This window comes from Schistocerca piceifrons, chromosome 5 (assembly GCF_021461385.2).
Source record: "Schistocerca piceifrons isolate TAMUIC-IGC-003096 chromosome 5, iqSchPice1.1, whole genome shotgun sequence".
Taxonomy (NCBI): domain Eukaryota; kingdom Metazoa; phylum Arthropoda; class Insecta; order Orthoptera; family Acrididae; genus Schistocerca; species Schistocerca piceifrons.
Window position 1 is genome coordinate 126,970,641 of NC_060142.1, and position 13,649 is coordinate 126,984,289.

Sequence of the window (13,649 nt, forward strand, 5' to 3'; positions counted from 1 at the left end):
GAACCAATTCAAATCATTTAATAAAGGCAAGTCTTTCAATGAAGATTGTACATGAGTTGTGTTCCTTTCAGAGCATACTGAGAAATGGCTCAAATTTTAGCAATCATACACAGCTGCTCCATTAACAAAATATCTGTATCTAAAGACTGTATAGTTCCACATGTCACACCAATACACAGAAACTGAAACAGAATAATCCACATAATAACATACCTCAAAGAAAACAATTTAGTGATGCATAACAATCACTGTTTCAAGAAATGTTCTTTGAAACACTATTGACTCTTTATTCACATGAAGTAGTTAATACTATCGACAAGGGGTCTTAAGTTGATTCCATAGTACTATGTTTCCAGAAAGCTTTTGACACTGTTCCTGACAAGCTGTTTCTAATCATGTTGAATGCCTATTGAGTATCATCTGAGTTGTGTGATGGCATTCGTGATTTCCTGTCTCAGTTGGTAGTAATTGACTGGAGGTATTCAAATGAAACCGAAGTGATATCTGTTGTTCTCCAAGGAAGTTTTATGGCCCCTCTGCTGTTCCTAAACTATATAACAATTTAGGAGAAAGTCTGTGCAGCTCTTTTAGATTGCAGATTATGTATTGTGCAAGTTGCAAACAGTAAAATGTGTTAGGTCTTCCACATGAAACAAAAAGAAAATCCATAAAATATGAAGGTTTTTGACTGAACTAAATAATTAGGGATTATAGTTATGAACAACTTTAATTGAAATAATCACATAAAATATTATGGAGAATGTGAACCAAAGACTGTGATTTGTATTGATGGAACTCTTGTGATGTGCAACAAATATGCCTTGGAGACTGCATATGCTACACTTGTCCATCCGCTTCTGGAGACTTCTGCATAGTATGATACCCTTACTGGATAGGACTCACAGAGGACATAAAAAATATTCACAGAAGGGATGCTTCTGTGTAGTATGATTCCCTTACTGGATAGGCTTCACAGAGGACATCAAAAATATTCAAAGAAGGGATGCTTATTTTGTATCATCATTAAACAGAGGAGAGAGTGTCATGGATGTGATCCATAAGCTGGGTTGGCAGTCATTTAAATGAAGACATATTTCATTGCAGCAAGATATTTTCGCAAAATTTCAATCACAAACTTTCTCCTCCAAATATGAAAAATATTTTGTTGCCACCCATCTACAAAGACAGAAATGCCCACAGTAATAAAATTATAGAAATCAAATCTCCTAGAAAGATCTTGGTGTTCGTTTCTGACAGGTACTATTTGAGAGTGGAACAGTCAAGAAATAGTCAGGAAAAGATTTGTTGTACCATCTGCAAAGCACTTAAATGGAAATTTTAGAGTAGTCATGTAGATGTAAATTACTTTTATCCATGATGTGAGACATGTAAAATGCAAAAGTCTTTTCTCAGTTACTGAACAGCTCAAGATATCAAAACAAGATATGTGGCGGGCAGGGAGTATAAAGTGAGGAACATAATTTTGTTACATGCCTAACTCTCATAATTCTTGTACAATCTGATATATTAATGCAAATATTTTTATTGAAAATGTGTACTCTGTAAAGGTATTCAGAGTCTTGAAAAGACAAATACAGTGATTTAAAACTTACATGGTTGGTGGCAAAAGATTTCATAAAACTGTCTGAAAAATGTGTTAAAGTTAACAGGTAGGATGGCTGAAATCTGATAATGCAGTATGAGTATTCCCAGTGAGGGCTCTCATGCCAGGCTTCATAGTTACATGCAACAAGAAGATAGGTTGAGGCTATTAAGATAAAACATGTTTCCTCACCCGCCCCCCCCCTCCCCTGCCCCCCCCCCCCCCACCCCAAATTATATTATGAAGGCACAGGTTCAGCTATGGTTTTTGTATATGATGCTATATGTTAACGTTTAGTGAACCTGCTTGTTTCATTAAATAAAAGAAACTGACATTCTTGCTATTTGTGTAAGAGTTAATTGGAAAATATTGATTAAAAACTAAAATTTAATATTACTAACCTGTTTATTTTCTGTGTATGACACAAACTTTCTCTTGCAGATGAACTGAGAATTAACAGTCCAGACCTCCCAGATGCAATAGTTTTAAGTTCTGCTTCAGTGTGGGGTATCCTGCGAGGTCTTGAAACATTTTCTCAAGTTGCTACAAGGGTGAAGACTGCAGATGCCGTAAGTATCAGTGATATGTTCATAAATTCATCAGAGATACAAAAGCCTACAAGATACTTGTAAATGATACACAGCTCCATCCCACCATGGGCATCCACAGAAGCTGACTTCTTCTTCTTCTTCTTCTTCTTCTTCTTCTTCTTCTTCTGTTGTTGGTGCCTTGTCCCATGGTTTCACAGGGTCAGCATGGCTAGAATCGGATTTGGCAAGGTTAATTTTAAGGGGTGACCGGATGCCCTTCCTGCTGCCACCCCATCCCCTTGGGATTTGTGCAGTGAAAATTTTCTTTGCGAGAGGTTGGTTCCCCCAGAATATAATAGCATATGACATTAATGAATGAAAATAGCCGAAGTAAGAAGCCTTAATGGTATCTACGTCAGCCACTGAAGCAATAACCCGTAATGTAAATATTGCTGAGCTAAGTGTTTTGTAAAGATGAAGAATGTGTGTTGACCAATTACATTTGCTGTCTATATAAGCACCCAGGAATTTTGTAACCTCAACTTTTTGTATTTTGTGATGTCTACACTTAATGTTAATTTCTTCAAGATTTCTTTGTGGATTATGGAATCTCATATAAAGGGTTTTATCTGTATTGAGTACCACCTACCATACTCCCCTGACTTAAGTCCTTGTGACTTTGATTTGATTCCGAAAATGAAGGAACCACTTCATGACATTCGTTTCAGAACTGTTCCAGTGATTCGACAGGCAGTAGATCACTCCATTCACACCATCAACAGAACAGGCTCTGGTAATGGTATACTATGCCTTCTACATCATTGGCAGCAGGTTCTACACAACACTGGTGACTACTTTGAAGGACAATAACAAGTGCAAACATGTAACTCTTTTGTATCAGTTGTGAATAAATAGTTGCCACTATTTAAGTTCCAACCCTCATGTATACCTATGTTAACTATGAGCTACTAACTTGTATCATCCGTCCAAATGCAACAGAGTATTGTTGATTATTCTCTATAGTGTCATGCATATTTCGGATCCAGAGAGCTCGGCATCATAGCTTAACCATTTCCACTCTGTGTTTGTCCAATACTTTGATAAGTAGATTTGCAGTACATTTTGAACAGCATGCACTAAACCTCAAGAGTGGCCAGAAGAAACAGAGATCACCACAAGGACGAATTTTCTGTCTAGCATTAGTGGCATGTTCTTTAATATCAGCAGGTTATTCAAGAAACATAAATGAAGTGTGTCTTCTGACTTCTGATATGAGTGTAAACAATCTTGCATTCTGTTAAAGACGTCCTAGGTCTAAGAAGATCAGGAATATATAAAATACCATGCCAGTGTGGGCAATTTTACATTTGTTAGACATGTGACACAGATGCCATGAACATACAAGTCACACCAAATTAGTTCAGCCACAGAAATCTACTGTTGATAAACAGTATCTTGAGTCTTAACATGAGGCACAGCATGAATTATAGTGTGTCCAACATCCTCTCATGCACTCCATGTACTGAGACACCATCATTAAAGAAGCAGTTGAAATACATATAAGTAATACTTAACAGAGTCATGGAATTTCGACTCAGCAAACCATGGAAACAGCATTTGCAGTACTAAGGCATCATTGGCTGCAGACAAATGCATGCTATACATAGACACAGATGGAGAATCAAAGTCAGGACAGTTAGGCCAGGCACCAACATCTGACCTGCATATGAATGCTGGATCTCCAGCATGCAGTTATGCTTTTCCTGTACTGTGCATGTGAAGACCATGGCCTGTTTCTCTGGCAGATGGCTTTGGATGTAAACATCCTATACAATTTGTCTGTGATAGTGTTATAGCCTTGCCCATTTGCACCTGCACTTTTCTAGTGAACCAGTGCATAAATCAGTGAGCCACAACAGCACTGTGTCAGTAGCATCTGAAGGTGATGAGCAGCTGGCTCATGTAAATACTGTACAGTTTACACTACACCACCCAGCGCAACATCCAGTATCCGCTTCAGGGACCTGGGAATTCTTACACTTACATGCCAGTACAAACTTACTTTACTTAACCAGCAATCAGGGACCTTGCAGATCAAGCACGTTACAAGAATTTAGGCTTGTTCTCATGTTTGATCTGCTGTCCACTCTTAGAAAGCTGTAATTCTTTATGTCCTTCTCTGTTGTTAAGGTGCATTATTGTGCTGGTTGTTTTGTTGGGGTTTGGGTGTAGCTGGCACTTGGAGCAACATGTGTTCAGGACTTCAAGGTCTGCATTCATTCTTTTGTCAAGATCATTGAAATTTCACTTTGGTATGCGATGGTCAGGTCATCAGTGTATACAAATTTACGTGATTTGATTTCTGGCATGTCAGATACATACAGTTTGAAGAGAACAGGTGCTAGTACTGAGCCCTGTGGTAGACCATTATTCAGAACCAAACTCTTGCTGTTCATGCCATGAAGTGAGACTTTGATTTTTCTGCCTGTTAACATGTTCTTGAGTAGGGTGTAGGTTTGTCTGCATTTTGTGATTCTAGTTAGCTTGAACAATATCCCTTCGATCCACACTGTATTGTAAGCTGATGTAAGATGTGTGAGAACCAGTCCAGTTTTCATCTTGTTTTGAAAGCCTTTCTCTATCTAGGTTGTAAGGAACAGTACTTGATTGCAACAATTTCTGCTTGCTCAAAAACTGGCTTGGTATGTTGGAAGGTTGCTGTCAATGTATGGAGTTAATCTAGTCAGTGATAATCTCTCGAATAATTTATAGGAGGTATGTAGCAGGGATATTGGTCTGTAGTTCTTTGGGTTATCTCCAGTCTTTCTGGTTTCAGCACAGTGATGACTTTTGCTTCTTTACAGATCAGGGGGGAGAGCACCCATACGATACATTCTGTGCAGAGCTTGCATGGAACATTAAAAAATACCTTACAAAATATTCCTTAATAGGCACTTGTTTGCATCTCAGATTCCTTGTGCTAATGTATGATTATAAACAGATTGTTAACTCTGCCTTGAATTGACCGGATCCAATAATCTCACTTTTAATCCTGATAAATCCCGGTGTATGATGTCCATAATATACACAAGGTAGTCACAGTTGGGCATTAGCACCCAGATATGACAGTGGCCATGGGTGTGTGAATTACACATGTGTGAATATTTGTGTGATTTGTCTATACCTGACAAAGGCCTTACTCTGATAGTTGCTAATATTTAGCAACCTTTCTTCAATGTGCCACTCAGGCCATCCTTTATGTGGTGAGTAGCTATGCATCCTAATCCATATTGTTAATCCATTCTGAATTTTTCTTTATTCTTTTGTCTTCCCCTGGTAGCCGAGTGGTCAGTGCAATGGAATGTCATGCCTAATGGTCTGGGTTCAATTCCCAGCAGGCTTGGAGATTTTCTCCACTCAGGGACTGGGTGTTGTATTGTCCTTATCATCATTTCATCCTCATTGACATGCAAGTCGCCGAAGATGTCTTTTCAGAATCTGATACCTTTATTTTGATTCAGACTTGCACCAGGCGAATGGTCTACCCAACGGGAGGCACTAGCCACTCATGATTTTCACTTCCATTATTCTTTTATACACGTAGAAAACCCAGCAATGCTTCACAATTGCTAAATGTGTATGGGAATTGGATATACATCTTAATCTTGGGTATCCCTGGAAATTGTCAGGATGCAGATTTGGACTCCTCATTGCAGTCTCATTCTTGATGAAGGTATGGAACCCAAAATCATAATAAATAATGTAGAATATGAATGAAAAAGACTCCTTTATAATTTTGATTTTTATTGTTTTTGAAAATTTTTCAAAAAAATTGTAACAATAAAATTTAGAAAAATAAAGAATATACAACATTTTTCATTTTTTGGATACTATGTGGTTAGAATATGAACTGGTGTTCTTACTACCAGTTTGTGTAAAGGCAACATACAGCTGACCATGCGAAAATCTAATGATAAAGACACACTCACCACTCAAATTTTCCCTCAACAAAACGTCTGTATATTGCAGCTGCGTGGCATAGCATACATGCATACCCTGAAGACTGACAGCTTATCTATAAAAGTAAACTTCTTTGTAAGCCTATGTACTGCTCAGTGCTTTCTCTATTCAGTAAGCAGTTATCTTTACCTGAACACTGGTTGTACTCTTCCCAGGATTTTCTATTATCATATTAATGTAAGAATTTTAACTGTGTATATGTTCAGGTAATGATGTTATGTCTTTATATAAAACAAAAGAAACATGGCCACGATAGTGTGTGTTTGGGTGTCTGTGTGGTTCCTTTTCTTTTATCTTATTTACTGTTTCATCCAGGAATTTCCATTATTGTTATACAATGTATTGTCTTTCTTGTTTCAGCTGGTAGCAGATAATCTACTGATAGTTGATGCACCTCGTTTTAGCCACAGAGGTCTGCTTCTCGACACAGCCCGCCATTTCATTCCAATGAGCTACATAAAGAAGACTTTGGATGCAATGGCCTACAATAAGATGAATGTCTTTCATTGGCATATTGTTGATGATTCAAGTTTTCCATACCAGAGTGCTGCTTTTCCTCTTCTAAGGTTAGTTGGCAGGCTTCCTTTTTTTCTGTTTAACATTAGACAGACATATATCACATATAACTACAAGGTGTAGTGCACAGAGCTATGATCTCAAAGCTGAGGAAGAGTTTTATGCCTTTCTTTATTTGTCAGCTACATGGAAAACACAAACACCAGTATGTGTGCAGAACCCCACCCTCTTTACCAAACACACACACACACACACACACACACACACACACACACACACACACACACTGCACATTGCAGGTAGTAGCGGCAATGGTACTGCTGTATCATAGAACAAATAACTTCACGTGGCTCAGTGGGATTGACACATTGTCCACTAAGAAAGTCTGCATGACCTAACATTGGATGTACTGGTGGTATCTTTGGTGAACTGGATGCAACTTTTGCTCTCTTTGAGTGACAGAGATTCCTACATTCTTCCAAAAAGCTGTCCAAACTCTCTTTTTCTGGATGACATACACAATAATTCCAAAATAGACTGAATAAATAATATTGTTAGCAGTTTACGGTTTCTAAATAGTACAAAGAGCTACAAAATCCTCTAGGTTACAGAAGCTACAAGTAACTGTCAGTTATATCAGACATTTAACTGCTGTCAGCGACACAAATCACTTGGTTACTTTGCTGTGTGTGGATCCAACTGACAAGCATCTCATCACATTTGTGGCAAAATTTCTGCAAATCATGTGTGTTCTTGTAGCAATGTCAGTACCTGTAGTTTTTGAGTAAAAAATCATTGTTAGTGACAAGATAATCTATCTGACTGAAGCCTCAAACAAAACTTTGAAGGATCGTACATCCTTAGTCCAAAGAAAAGCAAAATACTAATCCTCTGAACATTGACAACATGAATTGGGATAGATTGCTACTCATCACACAGTAGAGGTGATGAGTGGCAGACAGGCGCTTTTAACATACATTTAAAAGGAGACCAAGCTGTTGAACAAAGTCTTTCCCCAGATAGAGAAACACACATTCATACATCCACAACTCTCATACACATTGTCACTGTCATCTCTGGGCATTAAAGCCCAAATATGGCTTGCACCATTCTCAGTTGGAGTGGGTAGTTGGGACGCAGAAAGAACGTGAGATGGGAAGGGGAAGGAATAGCAGAATAGGAGTGGTGAAGATGCTTCAGTGCTGGCTGTAGGAGTGTGCAGGAATACGATGTAGGATGATCAGCTGCTAGGTACAGCATCGGGTGACTGTGCTGAGGAAAAGGGGAGGAGGGGCAAGGCAAATGGGAGGAGAGAGAAGTAGTGAAGGGGAAAGAACTATATGCTGATATGATGGAAGGGAAAAAAGGTGTGTGTGATGCTGGAACAAAGGATATGTCACAGGGTGAGTTCACACCTGCACAATTTAGAAAGGCTGGTGTCCTTGGAAAGAATCCAGATGGCACAGGCTATGAAGCAATTGGTGAAGTCAAGCACATAGTGTTGGGCAGCACAGTTGGTAACTGGATGGTCTAATTGTCTCTTGATCAGTCAGGTGGTGGCCATTCATGGAGATGGAGAGCTTGTTTGTGGTTGTGCACACATTTGAGGCATGTTCAGAAAGTAAGTGTACTAGATTTTATATTTGAAAGAAATTACACGTTATTGTTAGCACACTTCTTGATTTTTATTTTATTTTATTTTTTATTTATTTATTTATTTTTTTTTTGCTTCATATAATCACCATTCCATTCAATGTGTGTGGTGAGCCATGGTACAAGCTTCTTCGTGCCCTCAAAGACCTCTCTTGCCAGCTCCTACCCCAACTTCAGAACCTCTGTCTGCAACTGTTTATCAGAAAAAAATTTAATACTGTATTGTATTGTATATTTATTGGTCCTGTGAATCATACACTGTAAAGGGGTACATAATGATATAGGACAAGTCAAATAATTTGCAATAAAGTGTAACAGAAAAAACTGTTGTATGGTTTTCAGTATATAGCAATATAACATATGGGAATAACATTTCACATATACACAAATAAATTTTACATGCATACATGTCATACTTTTGGCCTTGATTATACAGACACACACATATATGTAATAGACCACATATAATACACTGATAAATCTACATGTACACATTTCTTGTTTTGGCATCAATTGTATAAACTAAATTTTTCACATATTTACATTGTAGATAAAAATTTATCAACACTATAGTAGCAATTCTGTAGCAAGTAGTCACTCACTGCAATTTTGAATTTATGCATGCCAGTTATTGCCTTAATTTCTTTAGGTAGTTTGTTATACAGTTTTTTTCCTGCTTGCAAAGGTCATTTTTGTTTTAGTGTTGTATGTGAAAACTGCATACGTAAATCTTGATTATTCCTTGTGTTGTATGAATGGATATTTTGGTTTTTTGGAGCAATCTTGCTATTTTCATCTATGATTTTCCTTATAAACATTATTGTTTCTAGGATATATAGGCATGGTAATGGAAGAATATGAAGCTTTTTAAATGAGGGTTAAATACCACTCACATATGACTTCAGGGAGGTGAAAAGATGATAATCTGAAGATGACAACTCAGGGGATTCTGGGAATTGGCTCAGAACATCCCAACCAAACAAGTCCAGGAGCACCTTGGTGGCTAAGGTTGTTTGAGGATGGGTGTTGCAATGCAAAAAGCACACTCTTCTCATCTGCATTCTACTGATTTTGTTTTGAATGCTTCTTTGAGTTTTTTGGGGTTTCATAATCTCATTGTGCATTAGTGATCTCCTCTGAGGCAGAAAATTGGCCAAAATGATGCCTTTTTGGTCCCAAAACATGGAGGCCATGATTTTTCACCTGAAATTGTGGTTTTAAATATTGAGGATATGGGGAATTTGTGTGACACCACAGTGACAACCGTCTTTTAGTCTCAGGCATGTAATGAGCCACCCATGTTTCACTTCCAGTCATAACAGGGCACAGAAAATCTTCATCTTCCGATTCAAGTCACTCAAGAAACTCACAGGTGCTACTGATATGATTTTTCTTGTGCTGCTCTTTCACCTAGTTTGGGACCCATGTTGCGCACAGTTTCTGAGAGTTGTGGAAACATCACAGAAATTTCATCCACTGTCAATTGGCAGTCTTCATGGGCAGTTTCTTCAGTTTTTTACACCAACTCATCAATCAAAGTGGTAGTTATTCCACAACTCTGTTCATCATAAACGTTTGTACTACTTCCACAAAAATCCCTACCACTTAAACTTACTTGTTCTGTTTAAAACAACTTCATTCTAAACCATTTTCAGTTATTCCTTCTGTGAGTAGAAAGCAGCTCACATGATGTGGCTCGTACTTGGTGTGATTTTTTACAGACATCTTTCATGCAAGAGGATACTGCAACATGAGTTTACATGGTATCGTGTTCCTGTGATGCTTGTTCTAGTCAGGGGAACCCCACTACCACTCAGTGTTGCCAACCCTCAAAAACAAAACAAAAACACAGCCTGTTAGAGTCACAGTACACTTACTTTCTGAATATGTCTCATAGAATGCTGCAAAGTCCTTGCAGCCAAGTTGGCAAGCTACAAGATTGCTCTCACATGTGGCTCTGTTTTCAATAAGTAGGAGCTGCCTGTGACAGGACTGCAGTATATGGCAATGGAAGAATGTATAGGGAATGTCTTGCATCTAGATCTATTACAGGTAAATGAGCCATAAGGTGAGGAGTTGAGAGGAGGGTTGGAATACAGACAAACAAGGACACTGTGTACATTGGATGTGTGACAGAATGTCACTGAAGGATTTATTTGGGGGGGTGGGGAGGGGGGGGGAGGATGGAGGATGGTGGAGAGATTATTTCTCGGTTCAGGGCATGGTCAAAGGAGTTCAAACTGTTGTGGAAATGTGACTCAGTTTCTCCAGTTCTGAGTGGGTACTGAGTCATGAAGGGATGCTTCTTTGTGACTAGTCAGTGGGTAGATGGGGGATGGTAGGTGACTGGGAAGACAATATGTTTCTGGACAGGATGGGGAGGGCAGTTTTGGTCTGTGAATCCCTCAGTGAGACTTTTGGCATATTTGGAGATGGACTGATTGAAATTACAGATATGACAACCACAGGTGGCTGGGCTGTTTGGTAGGGACTTCTTGGTGTGGAATGGGTGACTGTTGCTGAAAAGAGATATCCATGGTAGGTTTGATGTGAAGAGAGGTACTCATGTAAGAATCCTTGAGATGGAGGTCAGTGTTGAGGAAGGTGGACTTTTGGTTTGGGCATGAACAGGTGAAGTGAATTGGGAAGAAGTTGTTGGACTTCTGGAGGAATGTGGATATGATATCCTCACTTTGGTCCATACCATGAAGATGTTATCAATGAATATGAATCAGGTGAGGAGGTTTGTGATTTTGAGTGGCCACAAAGAGTCCTGTAGATGGCCCATGAGTAGGTTGGCTTAGGTTGGTGCCATGCAGGAGCATGTGGCTGTACTAAGGATTTGTTTGTAGGTGATATCTCCAGAGAACATGTAATTATGGGGGAGTATTTCCTGGATAATGGTGATCAGGAAGGCAATTATGAGTTTGAAGGCAGTCAGGTGTCAGGAAAGGTAGGGATCAGTGGCAGCAAGACCATGGGCGCTGGAGAGGCTAGTGTAGAGGAAGGTGACATCGAGAGTGGTGAACAGGAATTGTGGAGAGTTGGTAGAAGAAATGGTCAGTGTATTTATGTAGGAGGGTAGATTACTATGAATATGTTGTTTAAAATCACCATTTGAAGGTTTATTATTTAGATTTATATACTTTTTGTTTCTTAAAATGCTGCTGAAGAAGTGCAATAAAAATCATGTATCTATTCGAAATGCATATGGAGTACTGAAAGCACTGCACTGGCCAAGTGGATTTGTGGCAGACTAGTTCAAAGGCAATTTATTTGCAATAAATCCAAATTTGGTGGTGTCTCATAGGCATTGTAGCTAAAATTAATGAGTCAGGTATATTTACCCTTACACATTTGCAATGAGTATTATGTGGTGTCAGAATGAGGAGCTACTGTAAAACATGTAAACAATTAGTGACAGTTGAAGTACCTGGCAGGCCTCCAGTTACACATCAAAGAAAAATGATTTTTAAGCTATCAAAACCTGGGCTCTTCTGTCTGAAGATGGAAGGACAAAAGGAAGGTAAAAGGGCAGCTTGTTGGTAGGAGGTAAAGTTTTTAAATAAGGAAGGTACAGTGGGACAGCACAAAATCAAATTTAACTGTAAGTGCACAAGTTGAAATGTGCAAACTATTGAAGTTGGATGAGAACTGAAGCAAAAAAAAGTCAATGAATGATAGAAAGGAAATAATGTTTAGACAAGCATAAGATGTGATAGAATGGCAGAAGTAAACTGGGAGGGGAAGAGAGGTTAAGTTTGTGACAGAAAGAAGACAGACAGGTCTACAATTTAGATAACAAGATTTGTGTTCTAGGTACTGCAATTCGTGAGACACCTATTACAAAATACTGTGTAACACTAATATACCGTGTGATCAAAAAGTCAGTATAAATTTGAAAAGTTAATAAACCACGGAATAATGTAGATAGAGAGGTAAAAATTGACACACATGCTTGGAATGACATGGGGTTTTATTAGAACAAAAAAAAAAAAAAAACCACACACACACACACACACACACACACACACACACACACACACACACACACACACACACACACCATATTGCTAGATGTGTGAAAGATCTCTTGCACGCTTTGTTTGGTGATGATCGTGTGCTCAGCCACCACTTTCGTCATGCTTGGCCTCCCAGGTCCCCAGACCTTAGTCCATGCGATTATTGGCTTTGGGGTTACCTGAAGTCGCAAGTGTATCATGATTGACCACCATCTCTAGGGATGCGGAAAGACAACATTCGACACCAATGCCTCACCATAACTCCAGACATGCTTTACAGTGCTGTTCACAACATTATTCCCCAGCTACAGCTATTGTTGAGACAGATAATATTGAGCATTTCCTGTAAAGAACATCATCTTTGCTTTGTCTTACTTTGTTATGCTAATTATTGCTATTCTGGTCAGATGAAGCGCCATCTGTCGGACATTTCTAGACCATTTTTTTCTGTTCTAATAAAACCCCATGTCATTCCAAGCATGTGTGTCAATTTGTACCTCTCTATCTGCATTATTCTGTGATTTATTCAGTTTTCAAATGTATATTGACTTTTTGATCACCCGGTATGTCACCTGTCTTTGTTTACAAGAATAAATGGACATGGTCATAGTCTTCATGCTAAAGAAAAAGCTGAATATTGTCCATGTTTCGTTATTTTTTAATGCAATGAACACATAAAGAGAGAGGATCTTGGATATAACTCTAATTCAGTTTGTAAAAGATGGAAGGGGGAATTGGCCATTGACTTAACTGTCAAGCAGACACACCTGTGTATAAACTGCACCAACCACAAATAAAATTGTTTTGCAGTGTTCAATTCTTGTTTCACTGTTGCAAGCCCATACCTATTCCTTCATTATTGCTTCAGCTAATACATTTATATATTGTGCTGTCATATGTTCAAATGACCAGCAGCAAAATAAAATAAACAGGAAGCTAGGTGAGAAAAAATTTACAATCCATGCAAGAAAATGACTCAAATTATGAGCTAGTTGCACAATCCTACAATGAGACCAGTGTCTATAGGATAATTAGTAATTGAATAAGCGATTGGTTGGGATCTGATGCAACTGTGCTGTGATGTTTAGTGCTTCAAATGGGTCATTACTGTGGGAACAATTGTCCATGGCAACTGAGTGATATAATGAATTTATTTTATTATTGTGTAATTAGACAGTGGTTTAAGTCATGTTATGTAAGTTCATTTTATCCTTCTTTTTTTTCATTAAACTGAGATTAAACTGTGATTTTGCTCATACATATTTACCCTGGTAACATAAAAACAACCATCCTTCGAAGTGTGCC

General features: G+C 38.5%; 1 protein-coding gene across 1 annotated transcript in view; it reads left to right on the forward strand.

The window, feature by feature from the left end:
* The first annotated feature begins 2,078 nt into the window (after window positions 1-2,078).
* Window positions 2,079-13,649, forward strand: part of LOC124798667 (beta-hexosaminidase subunit beta-like) — a 68,754-nt gene continuing 57,183 nt past the window's right edge. The window contains exons 1-2 of the mRNA XM_047262167.1: window positions 2,079-2,172; window positions 6,514-6,719. Of these exons, the coding sequence (XP_047118123.1) occupies window positions 6,601-6,719 (119 nt within the window). The 5' untranslated portion in view covers window positions 2,079-2,172; window positions 6,514-6,600. The remainder of the gene's footprint in view (window positions 2,173-6,513; window positions 6,720-13,649) is intronic.